Source organism: Hemicordylus capensis, chromosome 1, assembly GCF_027244095.1.
Source record: "Hemicordylus capensis ecotype Gifberg chromosome 1, rHemCap1.1.pri, whole genome shotgun sequence".
NCBI lineage: Eukaryota > Metazoa > Chordata > Lepidosauria > Squamata > Cordylidae > Hemicordylus > Hemicordylus capensis.
The window spans coordinates 305,644,919-305,671,206 of record NC_069657.1 but is presented as its reverse complement, the minus strand read 5'-3'; the positions used below and the strand labels follow the sequence as shown (position 1 = coordinate 305,671,206).

General features: G+C 42.8%; 1 protein-coding gene across 50 annotated transcripts in view; it reads right to left on the bottom strand.

Moving 5' to 3' along the window:
• Nucleotides 1-26,288, bottom strand: part of RIMS1 (regulating synaptic membrane exocytosis 1) — a 382,988-nt gene that overhangs the window by 141,280 nt on the left and 215,420 nt on the right. For 25 of the 50 annotated variants that reach the window (XM_053286835.1, XM_053286809.1, XM_053286816.1 and 22 more), the window contains 11 exons: nt 22,715-22,741; nt 22,286-22,398; nt 20,729-20,859; nt 19,686-19,857; nt 19,420-19,576; nt 17,455-17,526; nt 10,510-10,666; nt 7,596-7,721; nt 4,252-4,314; nt 668-745; nt 207-320 (listed from right to left, as the gene is read on the bottom strand). In XM_053286835.1, the coding sequence (XP_053142810.1) occupies nt 207-320; nt 668-745; nt 4,252-4,314; nt 7,596-7,721; nt 10,510-10,666; nt 17,455-17,526; nt 19,420-19,576; nt 19,686-19,857; nt 20,729-20,859; nt 22,286-22,398; nt 22,715-22,741 (1,210 nt within the window). The remainder of the gene's footprint in view (nt 1-206; nt 321-667; nt 746-4,251; nt 4,315-7,595; nt 7,722-10,509; nt 10,667-17,454; nt 17,527-19,419; nt 19,577-19,685; nt 19,858-20,728; nt 20,860-22,285; nt 22,399-22,714; nt 22,742-26,288) is intronic. The other 25 variants (XM_053286844.1, XM_053286813.1, XM_053286821.1 and 22 more) reach the window with 13 other exon arrangements.

Here is a 26,288-nt window from a genome sequence, read left to right as displayed (position 1 = left end):
GCTTTAACAGCCAAGACGGGCCAATACTGACTTATGAAAAAAGTGGGAAGGAAATACTAAAATGATCTCTTTCATTTTTAATTTTGTCTTTAAGTACATAAAATGATAGAATTCAGTAAACCAGAAGTGAAAATATTCTACAATGTAGTTAATCTACTTTATGAAACTAATAACTATAGGAAATAATACTTCGACTGAAACCTTACCTAACCAACAGTTCATCTGTAAATCTTGGTATTCGTGAGTTAAGGCAATTACGAAGAAGTGAAATATCCTGACTAAGTACTGATTTGGCCTTAACACATGCAGGCAGGGTTGAGCTTTACAAGGCAAAATGATTCACAAAAGAAAAATGTCACGCAGAATGCAAACCATAGAGGAAAAAAGAAAGAAAAGGTTAAGATGTGTGATAAAATGAGTTATAACACTAAAATTTTAATAAGGTTTAGGCACTAGGGACTCAATACATAAAGTGGGAGGATTTATACTACTTTGATTTCTGAGATGAAACTGAAATATTTGCTTTACTCTTTACTCTGGGGATGACAGATTATAGATGGGTTCACTGATGTTTCTTTGCTAGAATCATCTCTACTATATTATTTTCTTGGCAAATATATTTTAATGTGAAATGAGAACTCTAATGGGATGTTAACAGATGTCTTACCTGTAAATACTCCAGTAAGTGCCATTCTCTAATAAAGGCATCTTAGGTGGTAGTGTTTTAAAGTACTTAACAGAATTTCTTGAGGATGGCAGAAAAGAAGAAGAAGAAAAGGCTCATGCAAGAACAAAAATAATACAAGTACAGGTGAAGCAGTGCTTAATGAAATGTTGAAGTTATGATAAAGTAAACTCATTCCTTTAAAAAAAACAAAACATTTGGTGCTCATGGATTGTGTGTATGGTGAATTTAAGTTACCTTCCCTTCCCCTGCAAGTCCTCTGTGCCATCTGAAAATACGTCCCTGAAAGCTGCACAACTCCCAGAGACATATTTTTGGGTGACCTAGAGGACTTCTGGGGGAAGGGGAGGTTGTGGAAATTTGTTCTTCCTGTGCAACTGTTGGTGCTGAGTTAATTGATCCTGTCAACAGCGCTGGTGCATCTAACAAAGCTCTGGCACTTTGATAGGACAATAGCCATGATAGGACAATTTAGTTAGCTCTAAGAGTTTATAGAAGTTGCACCGAAATGAATAGAGGCTGTAAAGCAGCAGTTGGTAGTTAAAGTAAACTGAGTCCTATATTTTCTTTGGAAGCATATTTTCTCCCATTGCCAAAATGTTCTGGATATAGCATGTGATAAAGTTAGTCTCCCTCAATTAGAAACTATTTAATTAACACATTGTACTCTTCACCTTGGCTGAGCCAAACAGCCAGTTTAGGGATGGCCAGAGAGCAGTTTTACTTTGAACTTCAAATCCCTATCTACATCATACTAAAAACAGCTTTTGAAAGTCCTCTCAGTTTCAAAAGTAGTTTGCCACAAGGACCGAGCAAGTGCTGTTTAAGGAACACAAGCCCTTGGGCACATGCAACTAGTTTACTGGTTCTTTGGATCCTACCTCTCAATTTCAAGAGAGATCCAAAGAGATGTAGGGATGTGCAAACCGGTTCAAATCCGAACCAGTTAGAATCCGAACTGGGGTGGTTCGGAGGTTCGGATTCGAACTGAACCATCCATCAGGTTCGAGCTGCAGGTTTGAATTAGAACCGAACCAGGGGGTGGTTCGATTCAAACTGGTTCAAACCGGTTTGGACACCCAAAAATTGGTAGGATGTAGCTGGCACCCAGGGGTACCTGCCACCCAAACCCCAAAGCAATCGGACACTTATACGATTTTTTATGAATTTTTGAAAAATATTTTTATTTTTTTCTCATAGGATATAATGGGACTTGAACCAGGCCATTATACCTTATTGTGGAGCACCCATGGGTGCCAACAACCACCCAAACCCTGAAGCAATAGGACAGTCCTACGATTTTTAATGAATATTTGAAATATTTTTAATTATTTTTTTCATAGAGTATAATGGGACCCGAACCAGTCCATATCCCCTATTGTGGAGCACCTAGGGGCACAAAAGCGGGGTGGGTGGTAGACAGACAGGGGTGCCTACCACCCCAAAACCCCCAAGGCAATTGGACACTCCTCTGATTATTGGTGAATTGTTAAAGTATTTTTGAATTCCTCATAGAGAATAATTAGGATTGCAGCAAATGTATAGCTTCACGTCGGGGGGAAAGGCAAATGAGAGTGAGTGGATTCATGGTGTCTCATTGAAAATCTCATTTGCTATCATAGAATCCACACTCAGAACACCTCAGAAACAACAGAACCAAGTACCCCATGGGTTAGAAACCCATGGGGATGGTTGGCACCCTATGTGCACTACATCACCACTCGCTCTAAGCCACCCCAGCACCCCCCAAGTGCACTTATGGGGCTGCTGAAAGCTCCATTATAGCTTATGAGGAAAAACCTTAAAGACACGTAAACTTCAACAATTCACCAAAAATCAGCCCTCTGCCCAAATTCTTTGAAAAAATTCAGGTAGCTTCCTTGCCCCTACCTGGCACTACCACAAACCCCACACTGCTCTAGGCCACCCCTTTGCCCCCAAAACATGAAGCTATACATTTGCTGACACCTCCATGCTTCTTTATGGAGAAAAACCTTAAAGACGCATAAACTTCAAAAATCACTTAAAAATCAGCCCTTTGCCCAGTTCCTTTCAAATAATTCTGATAGCTTCCTTGTCCACCCTAGGAACTACCACCCACCACACTACACTCTACAACACCCCTTTCCCCTCCCCCCCAACGTGAAGCTATACATTTGCTGCAATTTTATCAAAATAACTTTCCATTCACTTCCTGTACTAGGAAGTAAAACCTATATTAAAACTGCCCTGCAAAATGATTCAGGAGCATTGGGAGTGTTATTCCCATGTCACTATCATTCCGTCTGTTATTGAGGTTACAACAGATTAAAAAAAAATCTATTTATACAAAAATCTTAGGTGGTACGTGGCAAGCCCTGCCCTCACCATGCCCTCACAGTGCTAAACCAATCAAGGCACTGCGGGAGCATGCACACTTTCAGATAAATCCACGCCTGGTGGCCACCATGTTGGAGCCGAGGTGGAGTTGGTGGTGGTGGTAGTGATGCTCCTAGGGGGTGGTGGTGGAGGCAGAAGCAGCACTCAGCCAGCCCAATGCCAGCACCCACAGGATGGTCAGCCCTTGAGAGGGCATCTTGGCATTGCCGAGGGCCAGCCTAGGCGCATAGGAGCGTAGGCAAAAAGTTTGTGTGCAAAGCTACAATGGGGACAGGGCTGCTGCTGCCAGAGGGGAGGGAAGAGGGGCTGGCAGGGAAGAAAGAGAGAGAGAGAAAGAAGGGGAAGGGGAAGGAGGAAGAGAAAGAAATTGAGGATGAAGAGGGAAGTGGAGCAGGGCTCAGGTGAGGGTGGGGAGGTCTCTGGGGTGAAGGGGCTGTGGCAGGGGGCGAGGATAGCAATCTACAAGAGTGCAGATGCTCTGAGCCAGTCAAGCTAGTGTTTATTAAACTAGCTCTTGTACCTAGCAGAGCTTCTGTTTTCAATTTTTCCCTATTTGCTTCCATAGAGGAGAAATCTCCATATGTGCATTTGTTTCCCCCTCCACGGAAACAAGAGGGGGAGCCCATGCCAGATGGGGAACCTCTACAGGTTATCAGTGGATGAGGGTATCTAATTTAGTACCAGAAGTGATGAATGCATGCAAGACACCAAACCAATTATGAAAAAACACATTTGAAAAAATGGGGAGGGGGAAATTAATAAGCACAACATATAATAATGACACTGCCATCTACTGGAAAACCTCTTGTAACCTTGCTTGAATGACTTAATTGCAATGTGTGTGTGTTCCATTTCTAGACATTAAATTCCTTTACAATGGAATTCCTGTTATCCAGACACTGCAGAAAGCATGAATGTGTGTATAAAAATCCACAGATCTGGACACATGAGGCTCCCTGTCACCCTACCCACTGAATCTCATTTATAGTAAAAACATTTGAAAATAATTAAACATCGAAATGACAGTCTTTGACCTGCAAAACTACGGATACAGAACTATTGGACTACTACAGCAGACGACTAAGGGAAGCAAAATGGATTTTAAAGTAGAAGCAAAAAACCCAAACACACACACACACCCCAGCCCTACCCAGAAGCAATCCTGGTTACCAAATGCCTGTATTTACCTGGTGGTATGTAGGCACTCTGCACTTCTTCCTCGTTTTGCCCTGGGCAGCATAAGAAGCTCACTGCACAGACAGGATGGATGATGAATGAAACAGATATAAATATGAAGGATTACATGGCATGAATTATGCCATGGTATGCAAATGAAAACATAAAATAAACCAGAAAGCTTGAACTGAGATAGTTAGCTTGACAAGAGTTAAAGAAAGACATATTAGGATACTCCTATTAAATGAGAGCAAAAAGTACCTTTAACTGTCTGGGCTAATCCTTCAAAAGAAAGACTGCAGTCTCATACCCATTTAGGCCTATTAAATCCCATTCACCAATAGATTTTTAAGCTCCCTAACTGTACATAGGATCATAGCCATTAACATCAAAAATGGTCAACAATTTTTTGTTTCTTAACTCACTAGTGACAGGTTTTTGTATTATTTCCCATTCATAAACAGGTACGACTGTGTAAACTGTTAATTTTCATAATGAAATATATAAGATAATGGCCAACACCCAAAGCCGTGTACTTCCAGCACTCCTAACATCTGGCAGCACACAGAGCTAGCCACTACACTGACATGCACTCTCCTCAAAGTGTCGGTGCTTTTGAAGAAGTGTGCAAACACTTTCTGGAGCTTGCCCACACTGTGGAAGTGCTCTGTTAGAGTGGAAATATGCCACTTGCTCTCAGCAATGTGTTTCCGCTATAACAGGGCCCTTCCAGAGCATGAGTGAGCCCCAGAAAGTATTTGTGCTCTTGCACAAAAAATGCAAAAGTGCCTACCACACTTCAGAGTGAGAATGCAACAATGTGGACGTTATGAGCGCTCTGGATGTCAGACAATATTTATCTTTCAAGTCAGAGAATGTGGAAGTTATTGCTAGAAATTTGAATCAATTTATGTGCTTGCATTACAATTATTGCCCTTTTATCTATTCTTTGAGAGGAGGGAAATCACACTTTAAAACTTGTATAAAATTTGTTCTCTTTTTTAAGAATTCACCATATATTTTGAAAATCTCCATTCTACACATTTCAGCATTCTAGTTCAGACCTGTATTTCATTGCAAGGAGCTATACATTTGGATCAGTGGAACACCAACAAAGGTATAGTTGCTTTATGTAATAAGTGTTTTCATTGGTCTCTAATAAAAATTGGATATGTGCATGCATCTACTGCAACATAAATCACATAGATAAAAATTTCAAGGTCACTAAAGTAAAGCTTGTAAATTGTTCATGAAGATGTGCCATTTCAAAATAATCAAATAATCACATGAAATACTATGGTAACAGAGAGAGAAAAGTTTAAACATTATCCAAAGTAGTAAATGTGTTATTTGGATGCTGTCATACTGTCACAAAACATACATTTAATTCAGGATATATTAGCTACATCATAGAAAATAGTTACACGGAAAAGCAATGGAAATGAGCCCTAACTTATAATTCATGTAACTAGTTGCTAGAATGATTCCCAACAGAGTCCTACTAATGTTAATAGAATATTGATGATACATTTCTCACAAAATTAGGCTTTATGTTCCACATGTAAAGCTGTCATATGGCAGGACAAGTTATAGAGTAATGGGATGCTTTCCCACATATTAATCATTCAGTTCAATAGGTTTTGCATAAGACAGGATCTCTGAAACAAATTGAGATTATGCATCAATGTTGTTAATGTGCCCCCCACCCTTTCAAGGGGAAATAAGTCCACATTCCTCCATCCTGCCTTGAAGACTCTTATGCTAGTGCTTATTCTCACAGGATTCTCTCACAGCCTACATCACCATAGTTCAACCGGCAGATGGTGGGTGAGACTCAGTCTGAAGGATTTTTCTAACTGAATCATGTCCTGTCAAATTCAGCCAGACTGTGACCCAAAGAGGTGGATGAGAAAGCACAGGTTCTAGCTGAGAAGGAAATGTTAGGGTTGTACAAGGAGATCTTGAGGGGCTGTTGGTATATGTGGGATAGTGGTGGAATGGCTCTGGACGTCCAATGAAGAAGGTCTAGATGAGAAACTGGGGATAGTGAGTGGCCTTGATGCTATTGGATGATAAAGCCTCTGCATTCTATCAGATTATCTGACCAAATGACTCAAAGAGTTATAAGGCAGACGTATCCTAAAATATATACACACAAAAAAGCAAAAATCCCTCTGGGTTTCCAACAATAGAGCATATAGGAAAACAACAAAAAAAGAACCTAAGCCCTATTGTTCCATTCAGGAAAAGAATCAAAACCACAGTTTTGTGCAAGGGCTGATTCACACCATGACTGTAATGTCAGGTAAACAAAAAACAGATATCCCAGTGGCATAAGTGCTCCCACAGAGCATGTTGTGTGAAGGCAGGATTTTTCTGTGGTTAATGTTCAGCGCCAGCCCTACATTAAGCCAAGATACTTAATTTTAGATTTGAACTCAGCTTTTCAGTGTCATCTTAATGTCAGTTGGGGGAAGCACCAACCAGAGATTGCAGGGAAATCCTGAGTTCAGACAACATGCTCTGTGTGAGCATGTACACCACTAGACTCTCTGGTTTTTGCTTACCTGACATTACAGTCATTGTGTGAACCAGTCACAAAATTTGGCTGAGAAGAAACGGAATGTAAGTATTTGTCCAGTTACAATGATAGCTCAGTTAACACAGATAAGTGTCATGGAGATGGACAGTTTCTGCTTCAAAGTTATCACACTAGAATATATAAATGTGCAATTAGCATAGTCTTGCAGGACATATAAAGTTCTACGTGTGCAGCTTCAGCACAGCAGAAAATGAAATACATTGTGAAATCCGTTGCACCACTACAACCAGATGTGGTTTGTACCTCAGATGGATGTTGGTGTAGCCACTGCATTAATGCAATATACAGAAATGTGTGGTGCTTTTAAATCTACATGTTTGTCCTGAATAAATTAAACTTTTCAACAATATTGACAGCCCTACTTCATGGTAATATTTTCACCTGAATCAAAAGTATTTTTGCAAATCTTAAATCATTTAAAGAAACCTGTAGTTAAAAGAAACAAAATTCCTGCTTTGTTTTCTTCCTCCTTGTATTTTATGCTAACCAACATATTTGCATTAGGGGTATAAAAACAAATTATTTTTAACTGGCTTCCTTTACCAATTATAGCACCTTTATTCCTCAAACACATATTTGATCCAAGAACAATGCCTTCAATAAACCCTAATGGACATTTTCTTTTTATTACAGGCATGCCTGTTTTACCTCACCTATTTCAGAGATTACAAAATAAATTCTAACACCTGCCAAAATGACAGAAATGACAAATATTTTACTACAGATTCTCATGCTTAAGATCAAAACCCGTACCTTTCTTGATCTGACAAATCCTGACTATCCATATCTCTAGACCTGCGGTCGATCGGGCTTCGGGAGGCATCATGGTGTCTAGTTGGAGAACGTGATCTTCTCATTTGATGAATTTCATCTAAACTCCTGGAAGTATATACAGAAGGATATACATGTATGCCAATTGTTTTCTTTTGCATATCACAGTTTAATAGGGTTAGGGTTAGGGTTAGGGGTCTTGAATCAGAAGAAAGGATTTCCCCGGCTACATGAGGAATATCTGAGAAGGAATTCAAAATCTACATTGCTGGAAAGAATTGTGAGCTGTGCATTTATATTTGATATTTCTATCCACCTTTGAGCCTAGATCTGATGCTGTGTTCTGTGCAGTTTTTATAAAACAAACTGTTGTTCCTGAGCAGCCAAGTCACTTATATCAAGGTACTGGTTTGTGCCAGAAGAAACACAAAGTATTGCCTTGACTAAGGTTACCATTAATACCACAGGCAACAGTTAACAGAAATGCTCAATGTTCATATGAGAACCATATTCTCATAAGGTTTATTTCATTTTCATTCCTCCAAGGAGCTCCACTCCAGTGGTATACACTCCCCTTCCACATTTTCTCTCAACAGCAACAGGTAGGGTTAGCCTGAGAGATAGTGGCTGACCTAAGGTCACCCAGTGAGTGTGCTAACTAAGAAGGGGTATGTGCTTGGCTATCTTCAGTTTTAAGTCAAAGAATCCATCCACCGCACTAGCACAATGGCTCTCGTATGCATATACACAAAAGAAATGCACTGGGTGGCATCAAAACTTTTGGTGTGATGGTGGGCCATCATCAGAAGTTCCATCTCATGCAAGAACCCCTTCTACTTCTGGGGCAACTCATTGTGCAAGCCCAATTCTCATTGCAGACAACAAGGAGAAGGAGAAAGAATGAAGATTGTGACAATGAAGCTAACACATTAAGGCCGTGGCAGGAGTACACCTACTTTCCATCACATGATCATCCTTCCCCCATTCTGTGCTGCACCAGTGTGCAGACAATTACTGCTGCGGCGAGCAACGTGGTGTTTTGGAAGCCGGGGAATTGCTGCCTGGCCTCCAGGAACCCCAAAATGCACCGCGCAAGCAATGTGATGCATTTAGGGATCCCCCAGCAAGTCGTACGCTCTAAGCACCTGTCTCTACATCTGCTTGGGCTGCATGTAGCCCAAGCATACACACAACCCTGGTGCTGGGATTAAGGGTGTGCTTGCGCCCTTAACCCTGGCTAAAGGCTGGGGTGAAAAGTAGGGTTAGGTGAGGAGACAGTGCCCCAATTGGCCCCAGTCCTGGAGCTGCACATGAGCAGCCTAACCCAGGCTGGGCTGCCCTAGGCTGTTTGTGAGAATAGCCTTATAGATTCCCAAACCTATAACTTACTAATGTTATGCAAGCCCATGGAGCAGTTACATACCATTAGAATGAACGCAAAGTTCAGCAAGTCAAAGAGTACCTACAGAAAACAACCCCTGTACAGTTGCTTCTTTGAACTCCACAGAACAGGATTCTGTCAGTGCGATGAGCTCACTGTCTAGAGGAACCTGTTATGTGAGGTGGCCTACTGCTATCATGCAACAGTACAAACTCAAGAAAATGTGGTGTGGCAGTTGCTAAGAGACTGTAAAGCTCCCGCATATTGATTCAAATTCAAAAGATGGATGCTCTAAAATATTAAACCAACTTTTTCCCTAAAAGAAACTGACAGAACTTGCTGAGAACATATCTGTCATGGACAACTTATTGTTATTTGGTCAATCCATTCCTCTCCTTGTCTCCTAGTAATACTGGTTAATTCTAGAGGTTCTTCCAGACACGGATTGATTCCAACAGAGTTTGATTGATTCTGACAGAAGATGTAACAAGCCATCCACATGCTGCTCAAGCACATTGTGTACCATCCATTAAAATGCTGTGAAAAAGTTGTGTCTTATTCTAACTTGATAAAGAAACAGTTTTTCAAGGATTGTCAGCAGATGGCGGTAGGAAATTACATGATGTACCTGAATGTCATGGGAATGACTCCTCTTTACATCTCGAACTGTGCTGAAGCTGGAATAGGTCAGCAACTGAAGGAGTCCTAGATCCCAACTCTTTTCTGTCATTCTTCCTCTTTCAGCATCTCTCCTTCATCACATCCAGCATTACTAGAAAATTACTACGTTATTCTCTCTTCCTTCCTCCCTGTTCCCTTAGTTTATTATCCCTCCTCCTCATTTGCCTCAAAATACTTCAAACCACTCCTCCTTCTGGCTCAAACAGACACTTCTGGGGGGGGGAACCCCACATGCCTCCCCCTTCAGCTGGCCACCTTCTCCCACTTCCTCCTCCTCTGTTTTCTATTACCTGGCAAACCTGAGGAATTTGGATCTCCTATGTTCTGCTGCCCACAATATCTCCATGAAAATGGGAGAAAATATGATTGGTTGCAATGGGAGATAAAATGCCAATTTATTCTGTAATATAATTATCGTCTTAGGTATCCCTGACAGAAGAGCTGCCTGACATTCTGCTTGCACATTCTCAAAAAACGCACTAAGGAGAAATCAGCATTGAGTGTTTCCTTAAAACACTGGCATAATAAAGCCAAATTTACATGTACAGCAAACAGACAAATGACTTACCACATAAAAGCAACCATAATGGCATGCATTGTAGAGCAGTGATTTCACAGGGTTTTGTATGAGGCTACCCAAGGAGAACATCAGCTTCACATATTTGTAATCACAATGGACATGACTGAGCCAAAGTTAGGGACTTTTAAATCCTCTTGATTCCAACTTAAGCACATACTTATCTTTTCAGCTGAAATCATTGGGAGACAAAAGTGCTGGACTTTGGCTGGATTATGCCCAATACGTTTCCAGGCGGAAAGCAGCTTGAAGCCTACCTCTGTAATGGCACATTTGGTAAACGAGAACGGGTCCTGCCCTGATCGTCACCACGGTGAGGAGAAACAGATCGTGAACGATGATGGGTTGTTCTTTGCTGTTCTGGCACAGTTAATGTTGCAGATTTACCTTCTCTAGTGCTAGACCTATAACCTACTGGTAAAAGTACAACAAAATGAAGTCAGTTCAGATCAGAAATGGTGAACTAGTCACATATAGACTAGTCTTTTAAGGAAAGCATCTCTTATTCCTTAACAAGATTTTCAGATAGTTGGTTTTTAACTAGTGAAAATCTTAAATTATCATGCAGTCAGGACTAACAATTAGTATTACCTATGTGTAATGCATATATAGGGGAAAATGTACAAACATACATAAAGGAGAACTGACGTGCAGACTACGAAATGTCCAAAGATGAAAAAGTGAATATAAGCAGCGATAATACCTAAAGGGTTAGATATTATTTGCCACAAGGGTCACTTTTTCAGCTCTTCGGTATTTTAAAATGAATTCTGTGTATTTTAGGCTGCAACATCGAAACAATGTTACTGCTAAAATACCTGCAATCGATGGGATTGCTTAGGAGTATATTGTTTTAGGATTGAAAGCCTGTGTTTCAGCTTTATTTAAATCACCTGCAGACATGAGTATGGTACAGTAGTAATTTGACCCAACACTGCTTCAGTAGAAAATGACTCACAGAACTTGGTTCAGCTAAATATAAATGTTACTACTAACTGTTTGCCAGAACCCTAGCACCACAATATAAAAGTGAATAGGCAGAAAGAACCACATCTAACAGCAATGTACCCAAATGCCAACAGACAACAATGTCTTTGAGCTGAAGGATAAACCGAAATAGAAAATGAAACACATTTTATTTAAGCAGTAAAATCCTCACCCACCCACAGCTTCATCTTGGAAATATTTGTCCTCTGGGAAACATTCTGTCTCCCAGAGGAATATCAATCCATGCACAAATGAAATGTCGAGGCACCAAACTTCATAGAAAGTCATCTTCTTCCAGAAGGAGGTGAAAAGACACCACAGTCAAACTCTCCCACCAACAGGAGGAAAAGGCCAGGTATTTTAAACAAAGCTCCAAGATAAAGTATGCTCAAGCTCCTTCAGACCAGATTATAGCATAAACAACAGTCTTACATAAGCCTCATTTCATTAGAAAAATAGCTACGTGTGTATATATCTCCTTAGATATATAAGTGTATATCCTTAGAGAACTTCAGATTGTGTGGCAGGGAACATTTGAGTTTACAGAGAACCCTTCTCAAGAGATCTCAGATCCAACACATACTGCACTACACTTCTTTCACAAATCTTGTGTTGTTGCTTTCTGGAATGGAAAATGGGCTGTGTCACATGTAGAATAGTTGCTTAGAATGAAAAAGTGAGGAAAACCCTTCAACAGTTGCAAGTGCTCTGACATTAAACTCCATTCTTATTCTAGAGATGACCAAAGATTCTAACACACACAGCAAACAGAAACTACACTGCTTTCATTAAAATGTTCTGTATTGCAGTTGATGTACTATGCAGTCCTATGCATGACCATGAAGAAGTTCTACTGGCTGATATGCAGGGGAGCCTGACAAGGGCAGAGTAAGTGCTCCATCCCCACAAGGAGCCAGTAAACTAGCTGCGTGTGAAGCTTGGCCTACATCAAAAAGACGACTGCGGGGAGACATGATAGAGGTCTATAAAATCATGCACAGTGTGGAGAAAGTGGATAGAGAGAAATTCTTCTCCCTCTCACATAACACTAGAACCAAGGGTCATCCCATGAAATTGACTGCCAAGAAATTTATGACCAGCAAACAGAGGTACTTTTTTACACAACGCATAATCCACTTGTGGAATTCTTTGCCACAAGATGTAGTGACAGCCAACAACCTGGATGGCTTTAAGAGGGGTTTGGATAACTTCGTGGAGAAGAGGTCTATCAACGGTTTCTAGTCGGAGGGCTATAGGCCACCTCCAGTCTCAAAGGCAGGATGCCTCTGAGTACCAGTTGCAGGGGAGTAACAGCAGGAGAGAGGGCATGCCCTCAACTCCTGCCTGTAGGCTTCCAGCAGCATCTGGTGGGCCACTGTATGAAACTAAATAATAATGCTGGACTAGATGGGCCTTGGGCCTGATCCAGCAGGGCTGTTCTTATGTTCTTAGGTACTGCATGTGGGGACGGAGAGAGGGACACCATTTTCACTTTTCTTCTTTCCCTGCAAAAGCCATTTTCTCTGTCAGGAATATGTTCCTAAGAACTATGCAGTATGTCAGTCACTGTGTTCAATTAAACTTAGTCTCAGGTGTGTTTAGAATTGTAACCAAATTGTATGAGGGCTGACAGCATCATAATGCCAAGAGACATTGAAACAAACTGTGCTGGGTTAGTCAACAAAATACTATTAAAACCATTCAGGTTCCATTGCCATGGCCAATTGACTAATTTACTGTAGGTAGTTGTGCTCAAGTACTATTTTAGAAAAATAGCAAACAAAAGTAGTTAATTTTTGTCTTACACAAATCTCTAATTAAGAGACCTTCTTTAATATCCTCACAGACCTGATTGGGGGAGGCTAGTGTGGTCCAGTCTGGTCCCAGCTTCTCCCACCAGGGTAATCAGTTGTGGAGCAAGTGAGTGGACATGGGCAGGGATATGGAGTGGCTGTGGTTCATAAGAATAATATCTCCCTTACCAGGATCTCTGTTCGGGAATTAGCCTATAGTGAATGTATGTCTTGGGACCAGGTTGGGACTTCCATTGCTGTACCATTCACCCTGCTGCCCAACAGAATCCCTGAGCAAACTGACTTGGTTGCCGAGTTGGCTTTGGAGTTGCCAAGGTTGATGGTAGTCGGGGATTCAGTGTTCACTTTAGGACCACTTTGTCAGGAGCAGCTCAGGCGTTCCTGCTATGACAGCTATGGGCCTGTCCCATTTAGTCTTCTGCTCTGGTCAGGGTGGTGTTGCGTGGGTGGGGAGACCTGTGATTTCCCCTTTGTCATGGGCGGACCACCACCTGTCGGTCAAGGACAGACAACCACAGCCCATCTCTGCAGGGGTGAAGAATCTATTAGGATGGTCTGCCCAAGAAGCTTATTGGATCCAATAAGATTCCAAGAAACCTTGGAGGGTTTTAAGGTTGGTTCCGCCAGTGATCTTGCAGATGCCCTGGTTCAGACTTGGAATAATGAACTAATTCGGGTGGTAGACACCATTGCTCCTAAATGCCCCTGCAGACCTGCTTCTAAATTAGCCTCTTGATATACAGAAGAACTGAAGTGGAGGCTGAAGCGGCAAGGCAGGCAGTTAGAGCACAGCTGGAGAAAGATTTGACTCACATCTGACAGATTACAGCACATAGCACATATGAAGATCTATGCTCAGGCAATGCGTGGAGTAAAGAAGCCCTTGCTTTCTGTGAACATTGCATCTGCAAGTTCATTTCCAGCAGAGTTTTCCAGGGTTGTAAGGGGACTAGTACATGCCCCTCCTCCCTTGAATCAGGATTTAGAGCCATCTGTGACTCTCTGTGACACATTTAATTGGTTTTTGTGTGAATAAAATATCTCAGATTTGAGCTGAACTGGATTCCACAGTTACTGCAGAGTCTATTGTGGAGGTGTCCAGCAATCCATCTTGTATGGTTAGGTTGGATCAGCTTCAGTTTGTGACTCCGGAGGACGTGGACAAGCTGCTTGGAAAGGTTTGCCTTACCATCTGTTCTCTTGAACCTTGCTAGATTATACAATCTAGCAGGGAAGTTACTGAAGAAGGTCTTGTTGTTATCATTGATGCTTCTCTGAAGAAGGGTAGGATGCCTCCTTGTCTTAAGGAGGTAATTGTTGGACCACTTTTGAAGAAACCTGCATTGGCTCACTCAGAGCAAGGCCTGTCTCCAACTTGTCTCCAATAGGCCTGTCTCCAACTTTCCATGGTTGGGCAAGGTGACTGAGCGGGTGGTGGCTTCTCAACTCCAGTCAGTCTTAGAAGAAAGAGATTATTTGGACCCATTTCAAACCAGCTTTCAGGTTTGAAGAAATGGGGTGGAGACTGCCTTGGTTAGTCTGACAGGTGATCTCCAATTAATTAGTAATTGATGGAGGGAGTGTGATCCTATTGGTCCTCTTGGACACTTTCGATACCATCAACAATGGTATTATTTTGGACCACCTGAGGGGGTTGCGGGTGGGAGGTTCTGCCTTACAGTGGTTCCACTCCTATCTCTTGGGAAGATTCCAGATGATATCGTTTAGAGATTGTTGCTCTTCAAAGTGAGAGCTATTATATGGAGTCCTACAGGTTTCCATTCTATCTCGAAAGCTTTTTAACATATACATGAAACTGCTTGGAGAGATCATCAGGAGATTTGGTGCAGGGTGCTATCAATATGCTGACGACAGCCAGATCTATTTCTCCATATCAACTTTGTCAGGAGATGGCTTAACCTCTCTAAATGCTTGCTTGGAATTGGTAATAGCCTGGATGAGGGAGAACAAACTAGTTGTATCTAAACAAGATGGAGAAACTTATTGTGGGAGGCCGGAACTTATGAAGTGGTTTAGATCTGCCTGTTCTGGATGGGGTTACACTCTTCCTGAAAGATCAGGTATGTAGTTTGGGAGTAGATTTGGACCCAAACCTCTCCCTGATTTCTCAGGTTGAGGCAGTGGCCAGGAGTGCTTTTTATCAGCTTTGGCTGATATGCCAACTACATCCATTTCTTGAGACAAATGCCTTAAAACAAGCTTGAATACTGCAATGTACTCTACATTGGGCTGCCTATGTATGTAGTTCATAATCTGCAACTGGTGCAGAATGCGGCAGACAGGCTGGTCTCCAGGGCCACCTGTAGAGACCACGTTACTCCTATTTTAAAGAGCTACCTTGGCTGCCAATTAGTTTCTGAGCAAAATACAAAGCACTGGTTATTGCCTATAAAGCCCTGAATGGCTTGGGCCCAGGATAGGGATGTGTGAATCAATTTGGGTACAAAAAGATTTGTATCCAAATCTACCTGTTTGATTTGTGGGCCAAACAAATCGCCCAGATTACAGACCTGAAAAATTTGTAGATTCAGATCTCCATTTTGTTGCGATCTCTCTTGCTGTCTCCATTTTGTGTCAGGAAATGTTTTTGAAAATCCAGCCCTCCCAAACTTCAGACTTACAGTTACATTGTTACAGTGTGCAACAATTGGCTGGCAATTCCCCCCTGGTTCCAGATTGGCTCATTTCCATTCACATCTTGTGCTGCCAGGGGTGACTGACCCTGCATTGGCTAGGGGAAGGATCAAAGAAGGGACAAGGATGGGGGGAGTTCAAAGGAGGGATTGTCAAATGTACTTAAGGAAGCAGGCAGCCACCTTTCTGCATTTCGGCGTCGTGGGAGAAGAGAGCGAGAGAGTGCGCCAGAGGAGCTTTGCTTTGCCTTGCCTGCCAGCCACCTAGAGTGGATTCTCTGCTTTCTGTTCCAGCTTTCCTGATTGAGGAAAAAAGAAGATAGGTTTTTTCACCTCCTTCCTGCTGCTGGGAGAATTACTGCCTGTGCCTGCTGTCTGTGCAAAACAATTTGGGCACAAAATGATTTGTACCTGAATTTACCTGTTTCAGGAGATTTGTGACCAAAACAAATTGCCCCTGTGCTAGCTGGCTAGATCTGGACCCAAAACAAATCGGGGCTGATTCGATTTGGGTACAAATTGAATTGGAAAAATCAGTTTTTGCACATGCCTAGCCCAGGATATTTAAGAAAGCACCTTCTTCTTCATGAACTCTGCCACCTATTAAGATCATTGGGGGAGGTCCAGTTATGGGTGCCACTGGCTCGCTTGGTGGTAACCCAAAACCAGGCCTTCTCTAGGGTTGTCCTGAGGCTCTGGAACACACTCTCAAATGAAATCAGAATCTCCCCATCTCTGGTTGTTTTTAAACTTCTTTTAAAAATGCCTGTTTTATCAGGATTTCGGTTTATGATGTTTTAAAGTTTTATTTGTGGTAATTTTAATCTGTTTATATGATTTTTAGGTTTTGGTGGTTGTTTGATTGGATTGTAAACTGGTCTGACTCTCTATATAGGGAGATATATAAATGTCACTGACAAACAAACAATGTGCGTAGCAACCCTCATAAGTAATGTTAAAATGAAAACCATGTTCATTCACCTTAGTGGTAGGTGAATTACTACACGACATTAGACTTATCATGTAGCATATAAAGATATAATAGCCAAGCTAGCATTGCTCATAGTGTGAGTGGGGAAGCCCCACACCTGCAGCTGAAATCCTTCTAAAAGTTTCCATTGCAGCTGATCATCTGGTGAAAGGGCAGGTCATGTTTCCATTTCAAACTGTTCAGCTATAGTTAGAAGCTTCCACATCACTTCTGGCTGTGTTCAAGTGGCTGTCTGGGATTGTAGCCTTTACCTTTCTGGAGCAATTGATAATCTCTATTTACTCATTTCAAATAATTATAACTTATGAATGCTTATGAGAGGTATAAAAAATATAGCCATGCTTCATGCACTTAATATACATTCATGCATTTTCAATATATTCCATGGGGAACCTGTCTAGGTTAGAAGGACAAGCAAGTCTGAAATTATAATTATAATTCTATTTCAGACTGACATTCAAATTACATTTTAATATTCTCTTACAGACAGGCCATTGCAAAATAACTTCAGAAAAGCACTCATGGTCTATAGAATATCCAAAATTATGTACAATCGGACTTATTAGTTATGTGAGCAGAAATATCAACTTTGCCATTACAATTTGGTTCCAATTTAATAAAGGGTCACCATGGAATAATGAATCATACTCTTTTCTAGAAAACAATCTTCTGATGTATCATCTTTCAAAAATCTGGATGGGGGAAGGGAGATAAGCAAAAGCAAAGGATGTAGGACCATGCTCTTCACCCACGCACCTGAAGGAACTACTCCAATACCATCATCAACATCATTATCTGAGATGTCACTATCACTGATTCGCTGAGATCCTGTGCAACAGTAAGGCAAATAGATACCTGTATACTTGGTTCTTTTTGTGAAGGGTAAAAATAAGTTCAAGTAAAAAAATCCATTTATTCTTGAAATGCAAATATGGGATGCATTCAAATTACAGCACAAGATAACACAAACTATTGTAAAATGCCTCAGAAGGGGGACTCTGGTTATATCATCAGTCCCAAGCATACCTACTGCCAGCCCTGTTGCAAGGAATGGCCAACCTGACTCTATTGACTAGCATTAGTTACAGCCATGCAGACAGTAACTTGCACAGCTGAGGCAAAAGTAGAATTTATACAGCTATCATGAGGGGCAGAAAAATCCAGCTCAGCTCAGCTTGCCAGAGCAACATCTTCCTACTCAAAAAAATCCAACAGAAGCACAGAAATGTGATTATTCTCCCAAAACACATAAAAGGCTGCAGTTGGCCCAGCCATCCACTTCCATTTTGCCCCAAATCATTGCTGCACCTCTGCACCACATGGAGGCGAAGCCTTGGTGCAACAGTACCAGTGGAACTCTACCTGGTACCCTCCTCTTTAATATGCTGGAATACCAACTCCTAATCCTATAGGTGGATGTGTCTATACAGTAGAACATAGGAAGCTGCCTTATACCGAGTCAGACCATTGGTCCATCTAGCTCAGTATTGTCTACAGTGGCTGGCACAGCTCTCCAAGGTTTCAACCAGGAGTCTTTTCCAGCCCTACCTGCAGATGCCAGGAATTGAACCTGGGTCCTTCTGTATGGAAAGCAGATGGTCTGCCATTGAGCTATAGTCTCATCAGACTGAAATGTTCTTTTCTTCTGGTTCACACATGATTGTACAAACTTGCTTTCACATCACTTGATTGACTGCCAGCTGAATATGTGAACTGACTCCACTGGAAAACATTTGAGATTGTGAGAGTTGAGGCATAATGAAAATTCCATTTTTGATATCATACCTATGATAGTCAATTCACATGTGCAAGTCAACAAGGGATGGGCATGGATGTGTAAACCAGAGCTGTGATGAAAGAGGGATTTTTTTTAGTTTTGTTGTTGTTGATATTATTGAAAAGCACCTCTATTTTTCTATGTGATTTTGACTTTCCTCTCAAAATTTATCCTATTTTATGTCCATGACCTAGACTCTTGAAGAAAATACATGAAAGTCTCAAATGTTGATTTTTAAGGATCCTAGAAACAGTTCATTCTTTGAGCTAGCCCCCAGGGCATGGCTCAGAGAAGCTCCTGAGACATGGGAACAGGGGAGCTGAACAATCTCTGGGCTTAGCCAAGTAAGCCCAGGGAAGCTCCCTGAAATCTGGTAGTTCTGTCCTATGAAGAGCAGCATGGAGCTTGAAAGTTATTTTCCCCCACCCTGCATTGCCACTCTTTGTATATGTTAATTTTTTTCGCTCCCATTAATCACACACTTTCTGTGCTGGAACAATCAAGGACCTGTGCTGAAAATCATTTAAAAGTCAAGGACCTTCACTGGACTTTAAGCTTATGCAAAATTTTGTTACAGCAGCCATTAGTTATAATACTAAATATTTAATACAGACAGCTGAGAATCACAGGTCACAATCTTCCAATTTTTTCAGGATGTTTGCTGAATACAGTGAGACTCTCTTAGAATAAATTGGTCTAAAGACTGCATCCATGTTTTGTTCACTGATTAAGTTAGCATCAGTTAAGATAACCAATATGAAAATTATATTATAAGTGGGGCTGTGTGAGGTAAATGAAATTGTTTCCCAAGTTTTCACACCCATTTTTATTTAATTATTTTTTTTTTTAATGCAGTTGCTTAGATATTTGGTTATATGTTTCCTGTATCATAACAGCTTATCAAAACAAATACTACCAAGGCAGAAAATGAAATCTGGACCTACTTTGTAATTTTTTGCTAGAGTTTTCTCCACCATGGGCATGTCTCCTTGGCATGAAAGGTGATGGCTGAGGCAGAGGTAGTGAGGATTCATCATGTGTCTGCAGCTTATACCAATGTGGTTCATCATCTAAAAGTGCCGTCTCCAATTCTATAAGGATCTATGGGAAATGTTGCAAGTTCCATCTTAGTTTAAAACCTTCAAAGCACCTTGAGAGTCTGTTAAACAGTTTACATATAACTACATTACAGTGCCAACACATGTATCACCTCTCCAAGAAAGTCACTTTCTTCTTCTTGTACTCTTGGTTGATCCCAAACAGTGATTTCCAACATTCTTTCTCTAAAATCTCTACGGTGCACATGTGAATAGAGAAAAGTTTGATTCCATTTTGGTTCTAAGCTTTTCTTTACTGTTTTGGTCCTCCTTTTACTCTTATCACTGAAACGGGGGAAAAAGACAGTTGGACATTATAACTGAGAAAGCAAGTCATTGCAATATTGCCATCTAGCTCCTGAAACTCCATGGTGAAGGAGTGAGTGACATTGAGAATTCTATCATTGCCTGCTTGGCTCCAAGGCTGTAGGCTCTTGCTGGTGTTCTGCCTGCATGGGGTGAAGTGGAGAAGACCACTTGACTGATTAGCAGCCTTGCCGGTCAGGCACCCAAGTGTGCAGCCAGACCACTAGGTTCCTGGCCTGGGAAAGGGCAGTATAAGGTTACTTCCAAACGATAATCGATTCCCTTATCTTTACTCTTTCCTCCCATGGCTGTTGCTGGTTATCCAGATGATGCACAGCTCCTTGTGCATTCCCCACCCTATGACTGTCCTCCAAAGGGTCAAAAATCAGCACACCACTTTTCTGCTGACTTGGAGCAGACAGGAAAAATATAGAGGGAAGAAGAGGCAAATATATGGACATTATTTGTGGAAGTAGCCAATATGCTTCCATGTGGGTGGGGATTTCTGAGAGGATTGGTCCCTGTGGGTCCACCCCTGCATGCCCTCCCTCCACACCTCGTCACACACGTTTTTTCCTGGTTCTCAGTATATGCAGTTGTTTTATGACTCTGCTACCTGGCTGCTCCCCATGTTTTTTCTCTTTTCTGATTAAAAACAAAACCAAACCTAATTAAGATATGACTGTTTATGTCAATGGCAGCCGTGGGGAAACTGGAGTCACTACAGGTGCATCCACAGCTTTATTGTTGTATAGTTTCTATAAACAAATTATGAAGCACATAAAAATATTAAGAAAACATTGTTTCAAATTGTTCCCTCAGTTTAGTACAATTTCATCTGAAGTACTACCTTCTGTCTGGAAGGAAATACATTTTCACATAAGGATTCCTTGGTCGTCCATCTATCCTAGGTGGTAGATCTGTTGCTTGAAGCACATTCACTATTAACTGGTGCCCTACTTTGTCATACCATAGTTTAATCTAAAAAAAAAAGTCATATATAATTGTAAATTGTTTATAATGTATTTAAATAGCTTATATCCTAGTCAATCCTGGAGACTTGCAATTGGGATAACAATACATTCATTTAAAAATAGCAAATAAATTAATAATAAAAATCATTAAAAGATCAAAAGTAAATGTCATCCCTGACTAGGGGATGTGCACAAAACAAGGAAACCCGGTTTGGTTCAAGTAGAATCAGATTCTATCTCTGACTAATGTTAGAACAAATGAAAGCTGAAAAACCAACATCAAACCTTGGGTACAGATCTTAGTTAGACTTCCTGAAATAAATTCACGGCTAACAAACTAATCACAGATTAGTTTTAATATAATGCCTAAAGAGGTGGTGCAAATAGCTGGGTGCCTTTCCTGCTGCCTCTTTAAGCCTCCCCACTTCCCTGCCAGTGCACAAGGATGCTTAAAGAGGCAGCAAGAGAGGCACCCACACAGCCTCTTGCACCACCTCTTTAAATCTCCCCGAGCACCAGCTGAGAAGCCATGGGAGTGGCCATTTAAACTTTAAACCTCCCCAGGTAGCAGCAGATGGGTGGAGAGATTTAAAGTTTAAATGGCCACTCTCCCTGCTTCCCAGTTGATGCATGGGGAGTGGCTGAGACACTCTTTAAATGGGAACCTAACCCCATTTTAGGGTTAGGGTTAAGCACTCCAATCATGGGTGTAGCATCCATTGGACAAGGGAGGACATTTGTCTCCAGGTCCAGAGGATCAGGGGCCCACAAGGCTTGGGGTGCACCCTTCCACCACTGCCCTTTCTGCGCCAGGTGCTGGTGCCCTGCAGCTGGGGTGCATACACAATGGGAAGAAGCACACTGGGGCTTCCTTTCTTTCTCCCCCACTTCCTACGCATGCTTCCCATGGAAGACTGCCCTCGACACCACTCCCACCCCCTGGCCACCACAGCCATGCAGGAGCCGCCAGAGGAGGCGCTGCCTGGCCCCAATCTGCTGCCACCGGCGGAGGATGGTAGCCCCTGGTGGCCCCATGCCTGGCTCTGTGGCATTGAGCCAGCGCTGCTGCTGTCCATGACCCTCTCAATCAAACGGGACCAACTCTGAGCAGCAAACCGGTGAGAAACAGGGAGGGGAATGCTTGGGTGTGTTAGGTTGCCCCGCACCCTTGCATCTGATGTCAGACGCAGGGGTTGTGGCTTGGGGAAGCACGTGTGATGGAAGCCCCCTGACTAAACTTTGTACCCCTGCAGCCAGGAACCTTGCTATGCCCCTGACTCCAATATATCAGATTCACCATTAATGGAACTTTCTGGGACTGTAACACCCATGATATTGAAGGGCTTCCTTATATAAAAACCCAATGACCTCTGCACAAAAAAGCATGTGTGGTAGTAAAGAAAATGTGTTTCTTGACACAAATTTGCACTTACAGAAAGCTGCCCTGGTAGGACTTGTGGTGCATCTTTTAGGGCTCCAGGACTAGTAGGGGAAATAATAGAAATTGAAGGCCGTTCCATTTTTTGAGATTCAAATGAGCTAGAACCTGAAAAGATGAGGGAAAATAGCAATTTAATGCGAAAACCATTTTTGTTACTTCTGCTTTCACCACCACCACCCAGCATTTATTCCATGCCATTGGTGCCTACTGTAACTACTACTCAAACACATCTACCAATGGTTTGACAATCAACATGAGAATTGAATTCCTTACCAAAAGTTAATGAGGTGAGGGTGATAAGATATATTGGGAATAAAATAAAATAGTAGTAGTAGTAGTAGTAGTAGTAGTAGTAGTAGTAGAAGAAGAAGAAGAAGAAGAAGAAGAAGAAGAAGAAGAAGAAGAAGAAGAATTATAGTACCTTCCCCTTTTAGCCCATTTTCCATAGCTGCAAACATAAAAAAAAATTAAGAGAAAATAATAAAGGAGGGGAGAAAAATAAAAACTTTTCATAATGCTGAAAATAATAATGCAATGTTGAATAGTCAACAAAACATTTAATTTTGAACAGAAGTGAAAACAAAATAAGCACACTGACAGCCTTTCCACATGATCAGACAACAGTCAGTTCACAGTTTAGCCCTTGTGTGATGTCCCCCACAAGTCTTTCTCGATGTGCTAGTTTTCATGATCAGATGTAAGGTTGAGGAGCTCCCAGCTGCAATTCCGAAGCCATTCTCAGTTCCAAAAATAGATCATGTGGGGCGGTGGAAGTGTCGGACTGGGGATCAGGAAGTGATTGTGTGAGACAAGAGTATCAGCTGTGACTGTGGGCAGCAGACCTCTTCCACCTTAGATCAAATCCCAGTTGGCTGCTTCCCAGTTGGCAATCTTCTCATGATCAAGGAGAAGAGCTGCTTCCCAGCTGGAGATCCCAGTTGGCAATCTTCTCACGATCAAGGAGAAGAGCTCCATGGAGGTCTGTGGGGAGAGTGGGTTTCACTTACCCTCCCCGCAGAAGGTCTCCTGTTTGTTCCTGGGCAGGCGGATCGCCCACCCAGACAAGTGGCGGCCCACCTTGCGGCTCGCCTGGCAGTTCCAGGGTTGGGGTGCCGGGAAGTGTAGTCGCGTGTCACCCCACCCCCCAGAGCCCCAATAATGCACCATGTGAGTGTGTGCTGCATTACTAGAATTCCCCCAACCCCAGTGTGCCACGGCTAACACACAATCAACAAAATGAAGCTGAGCACTCACTCCCCTAACCTCATTTTAGAAGGAGGCTATATAGGCGGGTTTGCCATCATGTAGCCACCAGGATTGGGCACGATCCCTGCGGCTCACACAAGCATTCAAAACTGGGCTGGGCTCCCTTAGCCCAGTTTTGCACGCTTGTGTGAATAGCCTCAATGTTTTTGAAAGCTAAAATAAAATAAAAGGTTCCCAAAATGTGGGAGGGAATTGTTTTGGCATTATTTGTCAGTTACAAAATAATATGGTTAGTTAATAATAGGGTTGCTTTACAGGAGAGTTGTAGCTCAGTAGTGGAGCATCTTCTTTTCATGTAGAAGGTGTCTCCAGTTAGGGCTGGGGAAGACCTCTGTCTGAAACCCTGGAGAGCCACTGCCAGTCAGCATAGACAATACTGACCCAGATCAACCAATGGTCTGGCTCAGATTAAGGTGGCTTCATATGTTCAAGAAGCCTAAGAAGCTATTCTCATGACCAGGAGAAATCGGGCTAAGGGAGCCCAGCCTGATTTCTCCTGGTTGTCTACTGCCACAGGAGCCGTGTGGCTCCCGGCAGCAAACCACCAAAAGTACCCCTCCACTTAAATGAAGTTAGCTGAGAGAGTACTCTGCTAACCCGGTTTGGTTGATCGTGTACTGCTGCGGCGCAGCTTGGTGCCGCGGCAACACATGAAGAGACCCCCGCCAGGAGACTAAAACCAGCCTCCCAGCCCCGGGGGTCTCTCCAGAATGCCCTGTGCGCTCACATGGGGCATCCTGGAACTTCCGCGGGCCGGCTGGTGCTCAATCCCTGCCGTCCCTGCTGGCTCCGTGTCAGAGCCAGCAGTCATGTGGGCAGCCGTTCCAGCTGCCCCATGGCTGCCCCTTGATCATCTGCGGGGAGAGCGGGCTAAGTCCGCTCTCCCCACAGACCCAACAGAAGCTCTTCTCACAGATCATGAGAAGAGCTTCTAAATATACTAAAATCCACAGGTTGGTTTGGGACTTGAAGGGGGAAAGAAGTTGTGTAACTTAGCACTAAATATTAGGCCTGTGCATTATCAGAATTCTGATATTAATTTTGCATATTTGTATACCACCCCAAACTCATGTCTCTGAGTGGTTTACAAAATACAGATTAAAAACAAAGTTAAAACATTAAAACAATGCAAAGCAATGCTGAATTCTATAAATCTATTTAAAAGATATTGGAATTGCCTGGATATCAGTATTATCAGAATAGCCAATGCACCAAGTCCGGAGCAGAGGACTGAGATTGCAAAGAAGCAACAACCCAAGTTGCCAAAGCCAGGCAACTCTTGAGCAGTGGGCTGCCCCAAACCCAGAAGAGATCACACAGCATATTGGTGAGATGCTGGCTTTGGATTACCTGCTCTTTGTTCTGGTCGAGTACGCCAGGTTCAAGCACCTCATGAACTGGGTGCCTCCCTAGTATCAGGTGCCCCTCACAGACTACCTTCAGCTGCTGTATGGTGCTGCTGCTCTGCCAGGCATGCACGGAAAAGGTGGAGGCAGAGCCAGAGACCACCTTGCACTTCACTGGCAATGTATGGACAAATCAGAGAGGAAAGTACAACTACCTCTCCCTGATGGCCCACTGGTGGGGGAGTGAGGCTACAGGTCCCACTGCTGCTGCTTCTGGCACTGGCACTGCTGAGGTTGGACATTGTGGGGATGGGTACAGGTGGACCCTCTTCCATGCCCAGGTCCTTGACAGCATCCACTTGGCAGCCCAGAAAAAAGGCGACTGTGGCCTGCATGATCAATGTGGCCTGCATGATCACTACATGATCAATCAGCAGGCACCCTCATCTGATCTGTGGCTTCATGGTCACCGATCAGAGAGCTAATATTGTGCAAGGCAGTGCATGATGCCAGATTAGTTGGCATCCAGTGCACAGCTCACATAATGAACCTAGTGGTCACTCAGGCCACTGGGTTCAAGCTTTCCTCTTCCAGCTCTGCCAGTGCCACCCACGATGTCATCAAGAGTTGCTGTAAAACCACAGGCTATTTCCATCAGAGCAGCAAAGGGGGTCAGCTGCTGTGGGAGAAGCAGGTGGAGTGGAGCATTAGAGAGCATCGCCTGGTACAAGTCATTGCTCCTGAGGTGCCAGAGTTGAATGGGTGTGCCCATCTATCTGGGCATAGTATTTTTGTTTGTTTGCTTCTATGCAAACTACTAGTAGTCCTCTTTCTGTGTTAGTGTCAGCCATTACTTCACTTCTATCTTTCTCCAAGTTGGACTCTGCATTCTCCAACACAGGCCTTCATTTCATTTATACTCTGACACATGGGCCAACCTGCACGTGAGCAGGGAGCCAAAGTACTTGTGCCGGAGTAGAACATGGGTGCACAGCTGTCTGTGCAAACCTGTCTCTCATTACTTCAGTCCTGCTGTTTTCTCCAAGTGGAGCTCTGCCTCCACCAACTGCCAACTCTACCATCTGCCTGCCTGCTGCCATCTGCCATCTATATCTGCCACCCATCTGCCAACATCCACCATCTGCTGCCTGCCTGCCTGGGGCACTGCTGTTCAGCTTTGAGTGTGCTCTTTCACAGGCTGCAAAGCTGCTTGCTTGCAGCCAAGTGCCAAGCCAGTGCACCTCTGAGTCACCAGCTACCAACAGCCTGCCATCCTCTGCCGGCCTGCTTGCCATCCTCTGCCATCTACCTGCCATCCATGTGCCAACTGTAAGTCTGCAGTCCTGCTCCAAGCAATGTGCCTGTCTTCTTTGCCAGCCTGCC